The 22,185-nt window shown below is 43.0% G+C and overlaps 1 protein-coding gene across 1 annotated transcript; it reads right to left on the reverse strand.

Moving 5' to 3' along the window:
* Positions 1–214: 214 nt before the first annotated feature.
* LOC126188024 (inter-alpha-trypsin inhibitor heavy chain H4-like) lies at positions 215–21,824 on the reverse strand. Its single transcript, XM_049929484.1, has 6 exons — positions 21,447–21,824; positions 15,389–15,592; positions 8,762–8,768; positions 7,724–8,118; positions 2,250–2,528; positions 215–328 (listed from the first exon to the last, which is right to left on the reverse strand). The coding sequence occupies exons 1-6, from the start codon at positions 21,822–21,824 to the stop codon at positions 215–217; spliced, it is 1,377 nt and encodes a 458-aa protein (XP_049785441.1).
* Between the last annotated feature and the right edge of the window lie 361 nt (positions 21,825–22,185).

Consider the following 22,185-nt stretch of genomic DNA (forward strand, 5'->3'; position numbering starts at 1 on the left):
GTTTCACAGAAGAATGCTAGATTGTGCTTCAACACTAGTGTGTCACTTACGTCATGGAACACAGAAAAGGCCTAGTGATGATCATAATGGTTGGTTGGTTCGTTTGGGGTATAAAAGGACCGAAGATGGTTAATGGGTAAAGGAAAACTGGTAAATTCTATTTACTGGAAAAGAGTCGTTTCAGATTTATGGGACTGCTTCTGTAAACACACACCTATATCAGTGGAAGACAATTACCTCTTGGTACCTCGGGGTCTTCGAAGTTGACTGCTGAAGTTCCGGTCGGCTTGACTACCACCAGTGACGTAACGGATGTCACAAACGAGTACTGTAAGAAAGAAAACAAGAATTGGTGAAGTTACTAGCATAAGAGAGAAGACTGATACATGCAAGACTGAATACCCGTATAGAAGATTTACTATCTGCCTAGCGAATGTTGCGACCGCAGTTTATAGGTAATCATAATAGATGTGAAGTATGTTCGTAATGCCACTCTACCCATCGCGAGAATGATTACGATGAGTGCAAGGACAGTGCTATTGTGTTTCTGTTGCTAAGTATGAAAATAAGGGAAAAAACTTGCTTCTCTCCTGTTCTCAAATAACATTAAGAATAACATGGATCCGTTGTGAAGAATGGTATATGCTGTCATTGTCAGAGACACTTAGGGAAACCATTCGAAAGAGAGATCATGGCATGTTGGAGGACTACAACTACAACATAAGAGAGGAAAAAAACGACACACCATGAAGAAATTCTCCAAAGGATCACAAATCGGTACATGTGATGTACGTGTACACACAAACAAATAATTGCAATTGTAGGAAAAAATTGACTTTTTTCCAAGAGAAAGTGGTTCACAAACTGACCAAGTAAGGAACGCAGTAGTCTGCTTCTGGTCCTTGTGCAAGCAGTTATTCGGCTTGGTACTGACTGATACAGTTGTTGGACATCCACTGACGGATATCGTACCACTCTGCCCAATTGACGCGTTAAATCTTCGAGATCCCAATATGGTTAGAGGACCCTGTACGTAATGCTCCAAACTTTCTAAATTGAGGAGAGATCCGGTGACTTTGCTGATCAAGATAGGGTTAGGCAAGCACGCACATAAGCAGTAGAAACATTCGCCGTTTGCAGGCGGGAATTACATTGCTGAAATTTATGCCCAGGATGACTTGCCATGGAGGCCGCCAAAACGGCGCTTGTGATAGATACGTGACGCGGATGGAGACCAAAGGGGTCCTGCCACGAAAAAGTAAATGGCACCCCAGACCATCACTCATTTTTTTCGGGCCGTATGGCGGGTGACAATCAGGTTGGTATCCCGTCGCTGTCCGAAGCGTCTTCAGACATGTCTTCATTGGTCATCGGGGCTAATCTCGAAGCAGGACTCACCGTTGAAGACAATTCTGCTACAGTCAATGACATTCTAGACCTAAGACAATGTCAGGAGACACCAAGAGCTTCGGTGGAATACCAGCCTGACAACCAGGAGTGACTGTCTGGCTACCATTTCTGTTCTTAACAGGACCCCTTTGGTTGTCATCCGTGGCACACTTACAGCGCAATGGTAAATCGACGATGTTCTACGCCCTGTTTTGTTGCCCTCCATGGACAGCCGTCCTCGACTTACATTTCAGAAAGATAATACTAGCCCACACACATCTTCGTGCTTGTCAGATCCTGCTTTGTTCTACAATTTCACCTGATGTCTCTCTAACTGAGAACTTTTGTACCATTGTGGGCAGTGCCTACCAACAAGCTCGAGATGTAGACTATCTAACGCACTAATTGGACAAAATTCGGCGCGATGTCACTCAGGAAGACATCCAACGCCTTTGTCTAGTGCGATTATCTGCTTGTGTAAGGGCCAGACGTGGACCAACGCGTTATTGACCTGCTCAATTTTTGAAGCTATTTCTCTGGAAAAAAAGTCATCTCACTTTTCTGACATTATAATTACGTGTTTGTCTCTACATGTACATTATATATTCTTCTGTCCATCCCATTCACTAAATTCGTGGAAGTTTCTTTTTTCATGCCTTAGAGTTTATCACGAAACTGATTCACAGTATTACTTGAACGAAATGCTGAAATAAATAGATTCTGAAAAGATAATATTCCACATAGGAACGCGGAAGTACACTGCTTCCAGTCTGGCCAGGTGTTCAGCTCGCTCTGCCAAGGTAATACCGCGACTGTGTAAACTAAACATGGCAGCTATAAGGTACTGAGTGGCGGTTTACCCTGAGAGCGATGTCCTTGGCCCTGACGCGGACAGTGTCGTTGGGCGCGGCTGCGCCGTGCTCCAGCATCTGCCGCACCGTCAGGTAGGCCCACAGCCGCTCCGCTGACGTCACGTTGGCCACCGCTGGCTGTGGCACCGCGTCCCTTGCGCGGCCAGCCCTGCTCGTCACGCCACACAACAAACGCCTGACCCCAGGGACTCGGCGACCCGCCACCACCAGCTCCGAGCCGCCGAAAAGCGTCGGGAATCTCGCCTTCGTCAGCGAATTCTCGTCCACCTGTTAAGAAAATGTTCAAATGTGTGTGAAATCTTATGGGACTTAACTGCTAAGGTCACCAGTCCATTAGATCACACACTACTTAACGTAAATTATCCTAAGGACAAACACACACACCCATGCCCGAGGGAGGACTCGAACCTCCGCCGGAGTCAGCCGCACAGTCCGTGACTGCAGCGCCATAGACCGCTCCGCTAATCCCGCGTGGCACCTGTTAAGAAGTCCATCCCGTTACACAGCTTCATCCACACATCTACGTACTGGGAACGTTACAGACCGATTCCGGTTCTTTGTGTGGGGGTAGTCATAAAGTTTAATTTTTATTTCGGAAAATAATGTCACACAAATAATTTTCTTTTTATTATCAGGTTCATGCCTGCAGATATAGTAAACACTGAAATCCCGTATCCTCAGTACCACAGTACACACCTAGAACAAAATGACACAGCAAAGCTATACTTTTCGTGTGGGCTGCCCGATTTTGTTCTAGATGCGTGCTACGGTGCTGTCCCTCGGGATTTCAATGTTTACTAGGTCTGCAGTCAATTAAGCCGGCCATTGTGGCCGAGCGGTTCTAGGAGCTTCAGTCCGGAACCGCGCTGCTGCTACGGTCGCATGTTGAATCCTGCCTCAGGCATGGATGTGTGTGCTGTCCTTAGGTTACTTAGGTTTCAGTAGTTCTAAGTCTAGGGGATTGATGACCTCAGATGTTAAGTCCCATAGCGCTGGAGCCATTTGAACCATTTTTTGCAGGCATGTCACTGAAAACACTCTGAAGAGCCAAAAAACTGGTACACATGTATAATATTGTGTAGGCTCCACGCGAGCAGCAGAAGTACTGTAACACGACGTGGCATGGCCTCGACTAATATCTGAAGTAGTGGTGGAGGGAACTGAAGCCATGAATTCTGCAGGGTTGCCCATAAAGCCGTAAGAGTACGAGGAGGTGGAGATCTCTACTGAACAGCGCGTTGCAAAGCATCCAGATATTCGCAATAATGTTCATGCCTGGGGAATTTTTGGTCAGCGGAAGTGTTCCTGGGCGTGTGGGATATCGCACTGTCTGGCTGGAATTGCCGAAGTTCGTCGGAATGCACAATGGACATGAATGGATGCTGGTGATCAGACAGGACGCTTATGTACGTGTCACCTGTCCGAGTCGTTTCTAAACGTATGAGGGGTCTCATATCACTCCTTCCGCACACGCCCCACGCCATTATAGAGTCTCTACCAGCTTGAAGAGTCCCCTGCTGACATGCGAAGTCCATGGATCCATGAGGCTGTCTCCACACCCGTACACGTCCATCCTCTCGACACAATTTGAAACGAGGCTCGTCCGACCAGGCAACATGTTTCCAGAGATCAACAGTCCAATGTCGGTGCTGACGGGCCCCGTCGAGGCGTAAAACTTTGCGTCGTGCAGTCATCAAGGTTACACGAGTGGATCTTGAGCTGCGAAAGCCCATGACCTTGATATTTTGTTGAATGGTTCGCACGCTGACACTTGTTGATGGCCCAGCATTGAAATCTGTAGCAATTTGCGGAATTGTTGCACTTCTGTCCCGTCGAAAGATTCTCTTCAGTCGTCGTAGGTCCCGTTCATGCAAGATCTTTTTCCAGTCGCAGCGTTGTCAAAGATTCTATGATATTCGCGACACTCTCGGTAAATGGTCGTACGGGGAAATCCCCACTTTATCGCTACTTTGGAAATGCTACGTCCCATCGCTCGTGCGCCGACTATAACACCACGTTCAAAGTCACTTAAATCTTGATCACTGGCCATTGTAGCAGCAGCAACCGATCTAACAACTGGTCCATATACTTGTTGTCTTTTATAGGCGTTGCCGGTGTGACTACATTGTTGAGGTGGTGGATGAACGGCGCATCTTGAGCTCAAATTTCAATCGGATATGAATTTTTCGGAAGCTCCAGTATGTGACATTTCGAAAGAAACTGGTATGGCTAAGGTTCATTGCAAGGTCATTGCTTGGGACGAATGCATCTTATAAGAAATGCACAACCGTTCGGTGACGCTCTTATTTTATTATCTGGCGACTTTAGACATAAATGTTTAGTGATTCGTACATCAGCACCAGTTTATGAGCTCAAGGCGTCGCATCTTCGTAGAAAAATGCTTAAACTCACGTTACAGACCAATATGCGCGGCCTTTGGCAGTGTGATTCGTCGACAACCACATTTTTAAAAGAATTATTGAACACAGGCGAAGGACGTCTGAAGCCAGCGCAAAATGTTTGTCATATCCATTGCAGTTTTGGGTTATTGTGCCATCTGTCTAAGAACTGACTCAGAAAGATTTTCCTTAAATTGTCACCAATTACAGAATTCATAAATATTTTGCGAACGGGCTATTTTGGCAGCAAAAAACTCCGACGTGAATTCGGTCACACAATTCAAGAACAAACTGCAAGCGACTCGGTTACCTACAAATCGATTAACGGCGTCATGAATGCGCGAGAAGTTGATGACTATCGACTCAAATTTTTAAATTCGTTGGATCTTCCTGCTGCACGAATAGGAAAATTGTCACTCAAAGTCGGCGTGCCAACCGTTCTCGTGAGGAACCTCAATCCACCCAAATTGTGTTTCTGTGAAGAAACTGAAGCTGAATGTCATCGAAGCAACTATTCTTAAATAATGAGAAGTCGAAAGGAGAAGATATGCTCATTTCAAGCGTTCCTATCAATGCCACCGACATGGCATTTGTTTTAAAATGACGGCAGTTCCCCACTCGACTTGCACTCTCAATAACTATCAACAAGGCACAATGTCAGTCATTTCAAGTGTGCGGATTGAATCTCCGAAATCCATGTATGTTACATGGCCAATTGTATGTTGCATGCTCACGAGATGGACTGCCAACAAATTGATTTGTTTGTGGTGGAGAAGGAAAAACAAAAGATATTGTCCACACTGAAGCACTTCAGTACTGAAGTTAAGAAAGAAAATAATATGAATGTCAGTTATATTTCTTCTTTAGATATCATTCAGTGTCAGTAAACGTATTCACTACCGACAGTAAAATACACTCCTGGAAATGGAAAAAAGAACACATTGACACCGGTGTGTCAGACCCACCATACTTGCTCCGGACACTGCGAGAGGGCTGTACAAGCAATGATCACACGCACGGCACAGCGGACACACCAGGAACCGCGGTGTTGGCCGTCGAATGGCGCTAGCTGCGCAGCATTTGTGCACCGCCGCCGTCAGTGTCAGTCAGTTTGCCGTGGCATACGGAGCTCCATCGCAGTCTTTAACACTGGTAGCATGCCGCGACAGCGTGGACGTGAACCGTATGTGCAGTTGACGGACTTTGAGCGAGGGCGTATAGTGGGCATGCGGGAGGCCGGGTGGACGTACCGCCGAATTGCTCAACACGTGGGGCGTGAGGTCTCCACAGTACATCGATGTTGTCGCCAGTGGTCGGCGGAAGGTGCACGTGCCCGTCGACCTGGGACCGGACCGCAGCGACGCACGGATGCACGCCAAGACCGTAGGATCCTACGCAGTGCCGTAGGGGACACTGTTGCTCCTGGGGTATCGGCGAGGACCATTCGCAACCGTCTCCATGAAGCTGGGCTACGGTCCCGCACACCGTTAGGCCGTCTTCCGCTCACGCCCCAACATCGTGCAGCCCGCCTCCAGTGGTGTCGCGACAGGCGTGAATGGAGGGACGAATGGAGACGTGTCGTCTTCAGCGATGAGAGTCGCTTCTGCCTTGGTGACAATGATGGTCGTATGCGTGTTTGGCGCCGTGCAGGTGAGCGCCACAATCAGGACTGCATACGACCGAGGCACACAGGGCCAACACCCGGCATCATGGTGTGGGGAGCGATCTCCTACACTGGCCGTACACCACTGGTGATCGTCGAGGGGACACTGAATAGTGCACGGTACATCCAAACCGTCATCGAACCCATCGTTCTACCATTCCTAGACCGGCAAGGGAACTTGCTGTTCCAACAGGACAATGCACGTCCGCATGTATCCCGTGCCACTCAACGTGCTCTAGAAGGTGTAAGTCAACTACCCTGGCCAGCAAGATCTCCGGATCTGTCCCCCATTGAGCATGTTTGGGACTGGATGAAGCGTCGCCTCACGCGGTCTGCACGTCCAGCACGAACGCTGGTCCAACTGAGGCGCCAGGTGGAAATGGCATGGCAAGCCGTTCCACAGGACTACATCCAGCATCTCTACGATCGTCTCCATGGGAGAATAGCAGCCTACATTGCTGCGAAAGGTGGATATACACTGTACTAGTGCCGACATTGTGCATGCTCTGTTGCCTGTGTCTATGTGCCTGTGGTTCTGTCAGTGTGATCATGTGATGTATCTGACCCCAGGAATGTGTCAATAAAGTTTCCCCTTCCTTGGACAATGAATTCACGGTGTTCTTATTTCAATTTCCAGGAGTGTAGACATTCATTCTGTCATTACTAATCAACGTAACTCTTCAAATTTCAAACGATATTTTCATAATTATTTCTTCTGTGGCAGAAACGCACCAGGTACTAGGTTATAAAATGCAAATCAACACCAGTAAAACAAAGTTAACGGAATGTAGGCGAATCAAATGAGGCGATGCCGAGGGAATTAGAATAGGAAACTAGACACTAAAAGTAGGAAATGAGTCTTGCTTTTTGCGCAACAAAGACAAAAAGCAGGAAGGTCATAGCAGAAAAAAAATGTGGAAAAATGAATTCGTCAAAATCAGTGCTGTGAAAACTTTTGGGAAGGTATTTGGAGTGTAGCTTTGTATGGAAGCGAAACGAGGATGATGGGCAGAATAGAACCTTCTGAAATTCAGTGATAGTGAAGAATGTTGATGAGTAAATGGGTAGATCAATTAGCTAATATGGAGGTAGTAAACGAAATCGGAGAAAAAAGGAATTTATGTGACATCTGGAGTAAAAGATGAAATTGGTTCATAGAACACATTCTGAGGGACCGATGAGTTATCAGTTTGAGAAGTGTGTCGGGTTAAAAATTATAGAGGGAGACCAAGGGGTGAATACGTAAGAAAGAAGAAACTGATGTACGCTACAGTAGTTATTCGGAGGTGAAGATACTTGCAAAGGATAGACAAAGCTGCATTACAACTGATAACCCCAACAATAAAAATAACAACATCAACACTGACGAGAAGTCTGCAAAGAGCAGAGCCCAAACTTACCTGCTGAACCTCGTAGCTGAACTTGACGTGAGTGAGGAGCGGCGAGGCGATCTGTCGGTAGAAGCTGCGCAACTGCAGGTGGGCGTCAGCGGCCTCGTAGATCCTGCGGCTGATGCCGCTATTGCGCAGTGCGAGGCGGCGCAGGTAGCTGTAATTGGCGTCCGTACCAAAGGCCAACATGAAGATCGCGGCCTTCGACATTAGGTGGCGCGCCATGACGCAACGCAAGATGTCGTACGTGTTGCACACCCTGCCGTTGGCCTCACCATCTGTCAGCAGCATCATCATGATGGGACCATGACGACGCCGCCCCGTCCCCAAGCTGCCGCCCGCACTTGCCGCCCTCTTTTTGGACACGCGCAGCGCTTTCCTCAGTGCACTGAACATGTACGTGTCTGCACAGTGCGCACAAATGGTTAGACAATTTAGGTTCTAGTTTTCATATTACTGGAAGCTAACAAACATATTGCCCAATTTACAAGGCTGCCTGTATACGGTTCTAACAAGGGAACAACAAAGACTATTCCTCTTCAATATTTTTCCTACTCATACAATTTAATGCTCACTGTGTATACATCACTTTCCTAAAGGAATATAACACAGTTATCCAAATATCCTAAAAAACCGGCTTTGTAGATTGAAACATTTATGAGTGCTGATAATAACGAAACATTTTGTATTCATTAACACAGTCGCGAGTAGTTGAATGAAGAATGAACAACATAAGAGGCTTGTAATTGTTAAGTGAATGATAGGAACTCACTTACTACACTGTTTATTTAAATTTTATTAAAATTCCACATTTATTGACAGATGCAAATAATATTTCCATAAAAATAACAGTATTTTAATTTTAAATACTAAACTTATGAGAGGTTCGACCATTCGCTGTGAATTAAAATGTGTTACAAATATGCGAAACAAAACGTAAAAAATAACTACTTTTCTATTTTTACAGTTTCATCAGTATTATTGATGTTTATTTCTCACTGCACAACATGGATTTCATACGTCTGAATGAGATTTTAATTTACTTACATATAGGCTGTCATTAAATACAAAGAGATATTACTTGTATTAAAATTGTGGTTAAACCTGGAAACACCGATGAATTTTCCATAATGCCTAATACCAAGGCGGTTACTTTGTGCCCATCACCAAAAAAGGTTAAAAAAAGAACAAATTTCGTTGGCTCTGGGTAGCTTTTTCTAATATTACAGTCTTTTAGATAGGTCTTCATATATAACTAGGATACAGCAACTGGAAAATGTCTCTTAGCACAAAGTTTGCAATCACCAAACCTGTTTTTCGCAATGTTTACACTGAGTGAAGGGATACTTTATGACCACCAAAAAATTGTTAAAATATATAAATATGTCGTTGACTCTCGTTGATTTTCATTTATATCATGCATTTTAATGTGATACAGGTGTGTAAAAATGGTCATGAGCTTGAAAATACTAGTATGACATTTGTTACAGAATGTCACATTCACGACAAAGATTTAAATTTTTGGTTTAAGCTTTACTGAAAAATTAAAAAAGTAACGGAATATGACAGAAGAAATCATTAAAAACAATAAATAATTGTTCAGAATATTGTTTAAAAAATCGCACCAGAGTCAATTACAATATTGTGAGGGCTGAAAATTTGTTATGTAATATTTCCATATTTTAACAAATACAGAACTGAAATGGAAGGATTTGCTATAGGCTACTAGTCATTTTTGGACCATTGACCTTGTGATTACAAATCTCTTATGCTATACAACCTACTGTCTAATGTGTTAGTAATTTAGATATGTTTTGTATCTATTAACACTCACAACAGTTCTGATTTAAAAACGTGATTTCGTGCAGTGTTTTATGAATTGCATCATTCGAACATTGGGGATCTGGTCTCAGGACGCTGACTTTAAAACCCTGTAGCCATGAAGGGAATAAAAGATGGACGCAAGAAATGATGATACGCTACACAAAAGGGGACAGGGAAGGTCAGGGTAGAAATGGAAAGACGAAGAAAAGGTAGTAGTAAAATAAAAAGTTTGGAGAGCAACGTCATAGGAGGAAGGTGAAATGGTGTAAAAAGGCATGCAGTGTACTGAGTAACAGTGTTATGTGACGCAAGTCTCCCTAGCACAGAGACACTTCTGACTTATATTTGACTACTACACCATTCTCAGTATACCAAGGAAATGTTCGGGGAACGGCAGAAAATTCAAGTTTGTCCTGAGTACCAGCAACTCTAGTTATGCTTTGAGAGTGAACCATTATTTCATATGTACTTTGGGATAGTTAAAAAGGAAATATTAAAGGGTCTTAAAATGTAATCAGATGCCCTATCTAGAAGGAAAATGAAAATCCGTTTTATGTAAAGTAGGTATGTAAATCTTTTGCTACAATGATAAAAATAAATGAAGAAGGCTAACTGAAAAGCATTTGTGAGGAACTATGAAGGGAGCAGAATCTGGACGATAGCATGGCATAGGTAAAACGTTGTGTAGGCGATTCTGGGCTATCCAAAGTAGCCGGCCGAGGTGGCCGAGTGGTTCTGGGCGCTACAGTCTGGAGCTGCGTGACCGCTTTGGTCGCAGTTTCGAATCCTGCCTCGGGCATGGATGTGTGTGAGGTCCTTAGGTTAGTTAGGTTTAAGTAATTCTAAGTTCTGGGGCCTGATGACCTCAGAAGTTAAGTCCCATAGTGCTCAGAGCCATTTTTATCCAAAGTAGACAAATATTGTCAGGTATACAAAGGGGTTTTATTCAGAAGGAGAAAATGAAGTGAAAGGGAATGGAAACTTTGTTTTCCAGAACAGCATGTGGGCTAATTAATAGCAGATTATGTTTACAAAAAAGTGAGTACAGACAAGAGATTCTATTTCAGAGATCAGTGAAATAACATATGGAGACGTTTACATAAATCGTATAAAACTGTCACTAATATCAGAAGTTCAGCACAGACAGTAAGATTACACAAGGTGAAAGGTACAATAGGTAACATCAGAAGAGACAATCTAGTAGGTAAGGGGTTTACTTGTCCCACTACTTATATGCAAGTGTGGGTGCAGAGCTGTTTTCCTATGGTGGGTGGCTTTACGAAGTATGTGAAGTTGTACCCAAATTGGGCATCTAATGCACAAGTGCTACTGCACAATCGTGTATGGTCCGAACAAGACACACCCAGGGTAAAAGCACCATAGGCGCAGAGATGTGAGCTGGTGCCAGTGCCATAGACACTCGCCACTTGCACGAGCTCCACCAGCGCCACGGGCGGCGCAGGGGATAAAGATATCGAACTCGCCTCGGCCAATTGCCGGTCGAGTAAAATCCACCAATGACCGGATGACAACGGACAGAAGCCTACTCAGAAGGTAGAAGAGCAGCTCTCGCCCAGTTGGTTGTAGATCATCGTCCGGGGCTGATTTAGACAGGTAACGTCTGACTAGTGAATTCTTAGAAGTTAACAGACAGTTGTCGTAAATTGCATTTGCTATGTACTGTGAGGCTGACCAAAGATTATTTGCACTTATCCATTGAGGACCTTTCTTTGTCCTATAGTACAAGTAGTGTTGCAGACTCATATTTCAACAAGTCAAGAACATAAGTAAACCTTTTTAAGTCATTGGTGTGACTTTGTTACTAACTTGTTGGAGAACTTTCACTCTGTTATTCTGTTACCTGACCCTGGGGCACAGCTGTGTAAGACAGGGAGAAATTATCTTATCGGTGTACTGCACTAGAAGCCATTTCACGAAGTGACAAACTCGGCCTACCGTAACAGCTGTGGAAAGGTTATGAACTATCATTTACCTAAAAAAAAATATTTGGAGCAAGAGGAGGAGCTAGGTTTAAGAACCTCATAGAGTAGTGCACGCTTCGCAGTGCTAGGTGATTAATGATCACTTGGTGCTTGAGTTATTGACAATGTTACTTAACTTTCCTTTTGTATTGTCAGTCTTCATGTTCTATCATTGTGGACCATATATGTCGTCTTTAACATTCCTCACAGTCGAAGGGAAAGTCGACGGGAAATCGAATTCCATGTGTAATATGTAATTGGATACAAGAAAATGTTTGTGAATTTTGTAAAGAGAATAGGTAACAATTATGTTTAGTGAACAAAGTAAAAGGATAAGGAAATCACAGATAAGAAATTACATGTTACTGAGAGATGTAATATTTTGGTGGTAAATATACAGAGAGTTCTGCAGTAATGACATAAAGATTGCTGCATTTGTCTAAGGAAAAAAGGAGAGACAGGATGAACAGTAATTTATCGACTGTTTTAACGGTAAACTAGGAAGTAGGAATAATGTAAAACAAAAAACAAAATTGGTACATCTTCACCCAGTTTCGTCCTGTCAACGTAAAGTTTCTCGACGTTCTCGACGTACTGTATCACATGCATTGGTTTAAATGCAGCACTCATTAACATACAATCTTCGTACAACATGGACGCATTTAAAACTACTGCTTTTTGCATGCTCCAAATCGCTGATCCGAGGTATGCTGTCAGAGATACCAGTTGTTAAGCCGTTATGTTGGTACGCTACCCACAGCTCTGTTCTGCCTATCATTGGTTACTTCTAGCGGCTGCAGCTTTAGATAGGAACGTTATTTCCACGTATCGCCATGCCACGGAAAACGCTCCTTGCAGCTGCTGATGCATGCCACCACGTCTTGCTCTAGTGGTGACTGGTTATGTGAGCATGTGGGTTTAAGCCACAGCCACGAGTGAGATTTTTTTCGACGCCGCGGAAGTTTCCAGGTCGAGGTGGTGGATCGTTTGACTTAGAATGAACCATTTTTAATCACTGTAAGTTCCCAATTTGGCATAGGAACAGCATGGTTTCTGTACTGAGTTTTATGCAGTGACGTACGTTGACAAATATTTACTGACAAAAGCACGGAAGGGTATATCTGAAAGTTAATTACATCTGATTTATTGTAATCGAGCGCAGGTAGCCTCAAAGTCCCAGAATAGACTCGTACATACCTCCATTCGCTGCAAAGGAGCTAATGCTGCGTTTGGCCTTGGCAATGTTCTCTCTTGTGGCTTCGACAATGGCACTGGAGTTGAGCGCTGGGTTCAGGTTCTCCTCCCACGTAGAGTGAAACCTGAGGGGCACATCTGGATGCCAAACCCGCAGCAAAGCATTACCACCTTAGTTTCACACCTGTCAGCGTGCTACAACATTCTCTAACAGTCTAATAACCCTCTACACGCACACACAGCAAATAATTTGGGTAATCAGAGCGGAATGCATAGTGCCTTGAAGATTTAGAATATGAGTATCAACAAACTTAAAACAAGGGAAATGAAATGTAATAAAATTAAGTAAAGTGATGCTGAGCGAATTACTTCAGGAAATTAAACACTAAAGGCGAATAATAAATGTGTTATTTGGACAAAATATAAGTGACGACAGAAGAAGGAAGTAGGACATTCAATGTAGACTGACCAGAGCAAGGAAACTGTAGCTAAAAGAAAGATGTGTTAGGAAGTATTCTTTTATGGTACGTGTTTGAATTCTGGCCTTATATAGAGTGAAACACGCACAAAAAGCGGCATGCACGTATAACAAGAGAATAGAAGCATCAGAAATGTGGTGTTTCAAATGAATGCTGTATTTGAAATAGATATACTCAGTCACTAATGAAGGGAAGGGTAAAGTGCATTACTGCACTATCTGTCTAAGGGAAGGGATAGTTTGATGGAACGCAATCTGTGGAATCCAGGAATACTGAAGTTGGTAATAGAAGGTAGTGTGAAGGGTAAAAGTTAGAGAGGGAGAGATCGAATCTTGTGTAGGTCGTTTTAAGGGGTTATTCATAAGTACTTTCAAGGTTTCAGAAAAAGGCTCAATGAAAAGTAAAAGAACTATAGAAAAAATTGCAATTTTCGAATTGGGAAGATATCGGTTCTGGGAATCCCTGGACTTTCAAGAATGTTTTAGCTTTAAGTACTAAGTCAGACAAAAAATAAGTTAAAACATTTCTTTTCGTGTTATACAATTATAAATAAACACTTTGTAATTTTTTTCCTTTACTCGTACTGTGAAATTCGGCTTCCTGCTTCATTTTGTGATTCGAGGACAACGTGAACTACGCTATAGGTTTTCATCAATGAGTTTTCAAGTATCTAAATATATAACATACATGGCTTTTGATTACATTAACTTAGGAGATTACATTTATGAGACCGCCAAGGAAATATAGATCTTAGTATGTGACATAAATTTGAAGCCGATCTGACACCCTATTCCTGTGAGAAAGAGGTCTTAGTACAAAGACGGGCAGACAGGCAGTCAGATAACAAATAAGAAAAAAAAATTGTTTTTTCGTGTTACATGAATACAAATTCCCATTTTTCGGATTTTCTTTTCCTTTAGTTGCACTTTGAAACCTTTTACTTCCTAAATTTCATGATTCTAGGCCAATGCGAAGTACCCTATAGCTGCCTATGAGTTAGTTTTCGAGTATCAAAATATGTGACATAAATGGCCGGAACTTTTCGTTGCATTGACGCAGAAGCTTCAAATATCGTAGATATTAGCATGTGACATGAGTTGCAACCTTATACGTCGACCCGTTCATGAGAAAAAGGAGTTTTAACAGACGGACGGACAGAAAGAAGACTGATGCACCGACACCAAAGCGATTCTATAGCGATTCCGTTTCTACCGATTGAGGTAAAGAACCCTGCGAAAGGCACATAACAGTGAAATCAGCATCTGTCCCAGATGCAAGACGTGATACCTAGTATGCTCTTTGGCAGAGTGGCACGGTACACCACAAGGAGGCAAGTGTGGAAGATCATATAGACAAATCATTCGCTCCATATAGGTACATATAATTACATCGCCCCTACGCATAGGTAAACCAATGGGCACATTTGCAAAGTGGACTGCTGATGTTGCACCTTCCCGCACAGCAGCAATGGCAGCACTGAACGCACGTACTCACGATTGCTAGATTGCGAACCGTATGTCCATTTGATCTCCTGTACTTTGAGTTAATAGCTTTGAGAGATTCTCTGCCCTTTGAAATCTCTACGTATCCTCTATGTGTTATAGTTTTTGTTTGGACATTCTCTGGAAACAAAAATCTACATATGAATAATCCTTTAGCTATCCACAGATGAAAAAGATTGCACGGGTTAACCTAGTATGGAGAGCTTCATAAAACCAGCCTTCGGACTGAGAACCACAACTACAACAAGATGAAAATTAATTTTTGGGGTATACAACCTTGAATAATCGTGACTTTCATGTAGTTTTGCTGACTGTCTGCTGTATTTGCAGAAATAAGTTAGATAAAAACGATCTGCATAAAAAATTTAATCAAACAAAAATTAGGTGCATAAGGCACTCTCACGAACTAAAACAAGGACTGCGATCAAACACCAGTAAACGCAAATGAAGCAGTATTAAGTATTGCATCCTTCCAAGTGAAAAAGTTGCAGTATGTGCATGACAATGGGAGAGTTCCGACGACATACTGACGTGCGATATTTTGTGTTTCTTCATATATTTTACTCATGTTTCTCTGAAAACATTTTAGTTACACCTCTTAGAACAGTACTGTAACGACGATCCGGCTATCAGTCATCAGCCGACAAATCAGTTTTTAACCATGCGAGACTATGTGCTGGCGGTTCGCCTTACCTGCACTGCAGAACAAAACGGGATGAGGGAGAAGAGGTCGCCGGCGTTGAGCTCTTCCAGGATGGTGCTCATGGCCGTCTTGAGCTGCTCCATCTTGTGGCCGGGCATCAAGCCGCTGACATCGAGCACGAAGACGACGTGCTTTGGGAGCGGCGGCAGTCCGGCAGGAGCGTAGAAGTGCACAAAGTAGCCGCCATCGCTCACCTGCAGACGGCGAGGCCGGTACAGTGGGCAACCTATTTCACGTTCCACTTTCTTTTTGAGCGTAGTGGTACTACAGTAGCAGAGAAAACCAGTGCTGCAGAGTGATCATCTCATGTTTTAGTTTGAAGCGTGGCAGCTTAAAAGTTTTGTGAGTTAACTTTGAACCTTCTCGTCCACGTTGCGTTCTGTAAGCCAAATTTTACTCTTAATTTAAAATCGACATATACTCTAAGAAAAAGAAAGATGCGCCAAAACAGAAATATCCGAATGGGACTGAAAATCGGTAGATGTGGCTTATTTGTAAAGACAAATGATTACCGCTCGCAGGTGATCGAGCCTCATTTCGAAGCAGGACTCAGCACTGAAGACAATTCTACTTCAGTCAGTGAGATTCCAGGCAGAAGACGAGGCTGGAGGCAACCTGGACATTGGTGGGATACCAATCTGACTGTTACCGACCAAAAGACCCAACAACCTAGAGTGATGGTCTGGGTGGTTGCCATTCACGGCTCCCTTACGGCACTGAGGTATGTCGACGGTTTTTACGCCCCGTTTTGTTGCCCATTATGACAAGCCATCTATTTCAGCAAGATAAGCGAGCCCGTACATGATAAGAGTTTCTAATGCTTGTCTCCGTGCTTGCTAGACGCTACCCTGGCCAGCAAAGTTGCTAGATCTCTCCCAAACTGAGAATGTTGGGAGTATTATGAGAAGGCCCTCCAACCAGTTTGAGATTTTGAAGACCTAACGAGCCAGTTGGACAGAATTTGGCGCGATATTCCTCAGGAGGACTTCCAACGACTCAATCAATCAATACCAAGCCGAGTAACTGCTTGCGTAAGGGCCAGAGGTGGACCAACTCATTGTTGACTTGCTCAATTTGCAAAGGTCTTTCTCTTGAGTAAACCACGTCATTTTTAGGGAAACTGTAATCATTTGTATATGTACGAGCACGTCACCTCTACTGATTTTTGTACCATTCGGATAATTGCTCGCTGGTTCTTCTTTTTTTTTTCTTATTGAGCATGAGTTTTCCATAAGTCAAAATCAGAAGCGGTATTTATCTGAAGTGCAAAATGTAATTAGTCTGGTAATAAATGAAACAAATAGTCTGTACATTAGTTAGAGGAATACACTGGATGCCTTGACGCATACGTGGCAAACGATGTTTCAGTTTTCCTACAAGGAACAATGTTAAGAGACGTGTCTAGGAATGATGTAAACGGCACAATATTGATGTGGAGGGGAGACACGGAATCACAGCGTGACTGCATGGTGTCCACGCAGAAGTGCTGTGAAGGACTCTCAGAATCTTCTTCAACTTTAGTGTAGATAGACATACGGTTTCCAGAAAATTTAAGTCCCAATACACATTGGCCTACAAACTTGCAAATGTGTTTCCATCCATGGCTCTTAAACGTGATTTGTGATTTGAATCCTAGTGTTAAGCTTTGTTATGTTACCACAGATCTCTCTCTAGGGACTGATATAGTTATCGTCAGAAAGTATTACTTATACATTTCCCTCAATCACTTTTTTGTGATACAATCACAGACGGTTTCTACCCGCAATGGTCATCTTCAGATGCTATGTAAGATAAAGAGAAAGCATATGTTAAGACCGGAAGCGTGTACAACAATTTTCACTAGAAGTACTTCTGTACTCAATGAACTGCTATTAACATGCATACGGTTCATACCTATGTGCGGCATTTTATGAACAAGTTAATTGAGTTTACATTAATGCAGATTTTAATCTTTACGTCGGTTTACTTAGCTGAGATAGCCGCTGCCTCCTGAACAGATTCTCCCGTTTGTCGTCGGGCCTTTTTGTGAACGAATACCGCTGCGTGCTGCTCGGGTCGCCTCTGCGCTTCCTAAAATCTATCCGGCTAAAATAAACATCTCGTATCTAGAAGAAGATTGCTGCGAGCTGAAAAAAGGAACTTCCGTTGTCGTCCATTCCCTACAATCTATCCTATACTTATGGGTACTGGCGTAAACATCTGGCAGCCTGGAATACAGTGCAGAGTGCGAACCTGTATCGTTTATCGTAACGCGACACTTTGTTCCAAATAGATTTCACTGTTTTAACAACCTGTATTCAATTTCGTATTTGACGAATAAGTGACTGAAATATTATTCTAACAGTTGTCACATGTTATGGGTTTTACGATTGAAGACTTTTTTGTAAGGGATGCGCGCATCTAGCGCAAGGAGTAGGAAAGGAAAAGTACTTTTGGTTGTATGAGCACAATTCCCTGACTACAGCTTTTGTATTCAGCTGACAACACATGGACACTTGTTCATCAAATGCCAGCCATAGCTATAAATCACGTGCTTGTTAACAGCACTGTTCTAAGGTCGCAAGCGGACCTAGTAGAAAATAATTGCAGTTGCTTCAGATCTTGATACTAGCTTTCTTTTCTCCACTATAGAATCTGAAGGTGACCAGTGCAGCCTGAAATCGGAAGGTGATAATATCAAGAGTAAAATATATTACTTGACAGCAAGTCAATCACCGTCTCCGCAACCAGAATGTCATTTTTCACAGTTTTCTTTGTCTTTTTTCGTGTTTTATGTCTTTCCATGAACTTACTGCCTGGTCCACGGCAAGCCGCGGATCACCTGTGTAGTTCGAAATTGTGGACTGGCTATTTACCACCTGTTTGTATAGACACTGCCTCTCATTTCAATGTGTTGAAGTAAATGTATATGATTTTCTTTTACCCCTCTTTTACGAATCTGTAGTCACCTTCTGTTCTCTTCATTAACCAATTAATTTCAGTGAGCAATCGAAATCTCCGCAGTGCGCGGAAAAGAACTCTACATCATCACGGTCTAGAGAGGTCTTCTAATCTGTTGGCAGGGAAGACGGTTACAGGCAAAACCCATTTATTTCATTCATTTCCATCCACCCAAGCCCAAAAAAGCAAACTATAGCTAGTGATGTGCATATCGCAAATTAGTAATTTTAGTCTTATGTCTTTATCGAGGGGTTTATATGCTGAAACATTGCAACTGCTAAGACGGGGAGAAAAAGAAGATGGAAGTGAGCCAGTATGACTGTTGTCAACATTTACAGAAACCACGAAGCCAGTTACTCAGTTATCATTTCCTTCTGGAGTATTGTGATGTTTTGTATTACGTACACTGACAAGATCCATGCGAGCTCAGACTGATTTATTTCTTTTACTCATGTCGGCAGTTACTGTGTTTCAGCACCTAAATGTCAGTAACGCGTGGTGTAGTGGTTAGTGAAACTTCCTCTAGGTCGCAGGACCCTATGTTCGATTCCCGTTTGGTCCAGTTTGTCTTCGCTCCAGACTGTGTGTAATTGTTGGCCTTATCATTCCTCATCTCTATCGGGCGATCAAGTAGCCTGAGTGGTGTCCAGTAGGAGTTGTGTTTCATAGCGTAACAACATATGGTGGTGGCCAAGTCAATAATGTCCTAGACTCATTTCATTTCATCACGTAAACCACTTCATAGCGAATGAAAATTGAAACTGCAAAAGAGACAGTTGAAGTGGTCCAAATTTCCGCTAATGTCTAAATTTTGGGTAGCCAAATATGCTGTAGCGTAGCGGAAACAATGTAAAACGGCGCTTCAGGCCACATCAATTGTTCTGTAAAACCGCAGCGATGGTTCACTGTGGCAAGTGACTACAGTCAACATATCCTCATTTTCTAACATCTTAAAACTTTTGCCGGTACAGCTTCAATGATGTCTCATAGATTTTCTTTGTTGACGAAGAGTCTGCTCTCTAATATGTCGTGTTAAGTATAATATTAGCCTTTAGAATATTTTCTGTTTTAATATCTACTGCATTTCGTTGATTTGTAATTAACCTAAAAATTACGTTGCTCTAATGGTCTACATTCGGGATATTTTGCATGGTCTAATCTTGCGCTGTAGACAGATTTTGGGGCATTTTGTCAATATGACTAAACTTTCAGTTTGTGTTGTAGGTCATCGAGAACGGAGCGAAAATATAGCCAGCAGGGAAAGAAGAAGAAGCGGAACGAAGCGCATATGACCAAGGCAATTTGCGCAGCCAAAGAAAAAACCTATAGGATGACCTGAAGCTGCCCATCCACTTCGGGTAGCCCTATGCCGAGAACATCTGACGTGTCAGAGCTTTCATTCATTAATCTCAGCCAAACAGAACCCCCTCATCGACTATTAGTCTTTAAAACACTGATCTTTTTCCCACGGTACACAAGATAGAAAACAATAAAGGACGTAAAGGCGTAGGATATGTCCTGGTAGCTGACACTGCACGCTGAACAATGTTCCAAAAGTGTGTTCAAGAACAAACTTCTAAAAATCATCTAGAACGAAATGGTGAAGAATAAACTGAATTTGGAAAAAAGTTGAACGATGATAAAACATAAGAAGAAAAAAAAAAACAAGTGGGAAATGGATGGAAACAGCAAGAAGATTGTTCAAATGAACGACAGAGAGAGGAACTAAACACGCCAGTCTTTGATGATGACTTGAGTGATTTATACGTACTCGCTGGACAATAACAGCCAGACACTTATGAAACTGAATATGTCTTTTGTGAGGGAAACTTTTAAGATGACGTGCAAGGAGAGCTCTGTGTTACGAGCATTGAGTGGAACACAAGGACGGCACCAATAAGAACATTTATATTTGTGACTCTTGTAGACAGAATAGAATGTTTTACCTAATATTAACACGTTTGTGGGTAAACTACCACATCATCATTGGGTTGTCTCCATTGCGGCAGGTTTTGGCTGCATAGCCCTCCATGCTTCTCTGTCTTCTGCGTTCCTCTTCATTCTTTGGTACCCTCCTTGTGGCCTGCTGACATCATCCAGCACCTGGAACCTTCTTCTGCCCTTCCCTCTCTTTCCCGGAACGAAATCTTCAGTTGCGTCTACTACAGGGCCATCTCCTCTTACACTACGGCCTACCCACTTTAGATTCCTGTTCTTCACCGTCAGTAGTATCCACCGTTCTTCTCCAATTCTCCTCAGTACTTCTTCATTCCTGCCTTTATCAGTCCAGCTGATCTTCTCCACAATGATTTAAAAATAAAAATAAGTCATATTATTTGTCAGTTACGTCGTAAAATGTTTCTAATATTGTATTCTGTGAATAAATTGTTTTTAATTCATTTCACTAAGTTTTTTCAATTATATCTCATTATTTTTAGGACCACCCAAAATTTCTAGCACACTACTAAGTTGTGTTAAGTTTCCAATATTTCTTAAATGCAAAATAGGAAAAAATAGAGAGAGTGTCACAATTATTTAAAGAAGGACAAATCAGAATGTTGTTTACCACATCATTCTTTACTTTGTTTTCAATAGATGAGATATGCCTTAAAATCTACACAGTAGTGAAAATGGAGACCACTTCATCTGTTTACAATAAGTATGTGCGTTCAATGGCGAATTTGCTGTTGATCAAATAATTCGACGATACTGCGAAACAAGTAATATACAGTTATCTTCTGAGCCTCCTTTTTTTTTTTGGTAACTGTGGCTGGAAACAATACTTGCGAAGGGCGAAGCGTACATTCGTAACTTAGTTAAAGACCAAATGGAGTATAACGAAAACTGAGAAAGTCGTTGTAGTTACAAAATTAATTCGACTGTGAACGCAGATATTTGAAAATCAGTAAAATAATGTCATAGGCAACTCCACCATCTGTGATATAGTTTCAGACAGAACTAAATATAAATCGCGTACAGTCAGTAAAACACACCAAATTTTATAATTAGATCGGTACTTGAGTAGCAGTGACTTTTCCTGCCTGTAGCTGTGAGACTGGTAGGGACAAACGGGGGCTATCGCAGTCAGAGGGCAGCATGGACGCTCACGAGTATCTGGCTGGGACTGGCGTCGCGGTCCACGTCGTAGCGCACCACCAGCTGGCCGGAGACGCCTCTGTTGCCCCGCTTCTGCTGCTCCCCCCTGGTGGGCGCCCAGCGAACGATGGCAGACGACGACGTCGGACGTTCGATGCGCACCAGGGGGTCCGCTGCAACAGGTGGCACTCCAAGGTATGTGCGTCTTTTCTCCTTCCCAACAGGACTACATAACATCCTATATTCGCTGATAGATCGCAAAATGTTTCTCTGACTAGAGCCGTGAAGGCTGCAGATTCTTGGAAGCCTCACCCATACCACAGGCCAGCCCTGCTGACTCGTCAGACAATAGGGCTGGACGCAACCTGCCTTGCCATGGCAGTCAGGCATGCCGGTTTTCCACAGTTGGCCGCCCCGACTTTTCCGCAGACTGGCTGATTGTGGGCTGTGGTCACTAGCTGCGCCAGGCCGTCGTCTATGCAGTGTTATGTTCTGTATATGCCTTTAAGCAATGTACCTATCTCCGCGAATATTTTTACCAACTTTGCAGAAAAAATTGAAAGATGTTTCAATGAATGTTCGAGTTTCTATAAACACTGAGGGGACAAAAGTCATGTGATACCTCGCAATATCGTGTCGGACTTCCTTCTGCCCACTGTAGTGCAGCAACTCTACGTGGCAAGGACTCAACAAGTCGTTGAGACACCCCTACAGAAATGTTGAGCCTCGCTATCTTTATAGTACTGAAAGT

The sequence above is a fragment of the Schistocerca cancellata genome, chromosome 1, assembly GCF_023864275.1.
Source record: "Schistocerca cancellata isolate TAMUIC-IGC-003103 chromosome 1, iqSchCanc2.1, whole genome shotgun sequence".
Classification (NCBI taxonomy): Eukaryota; Metazoa; Arthropoda; class Insecta; order Orthoptera; family Acrididae; genus Schistocerca; species Schistocerca cancellata.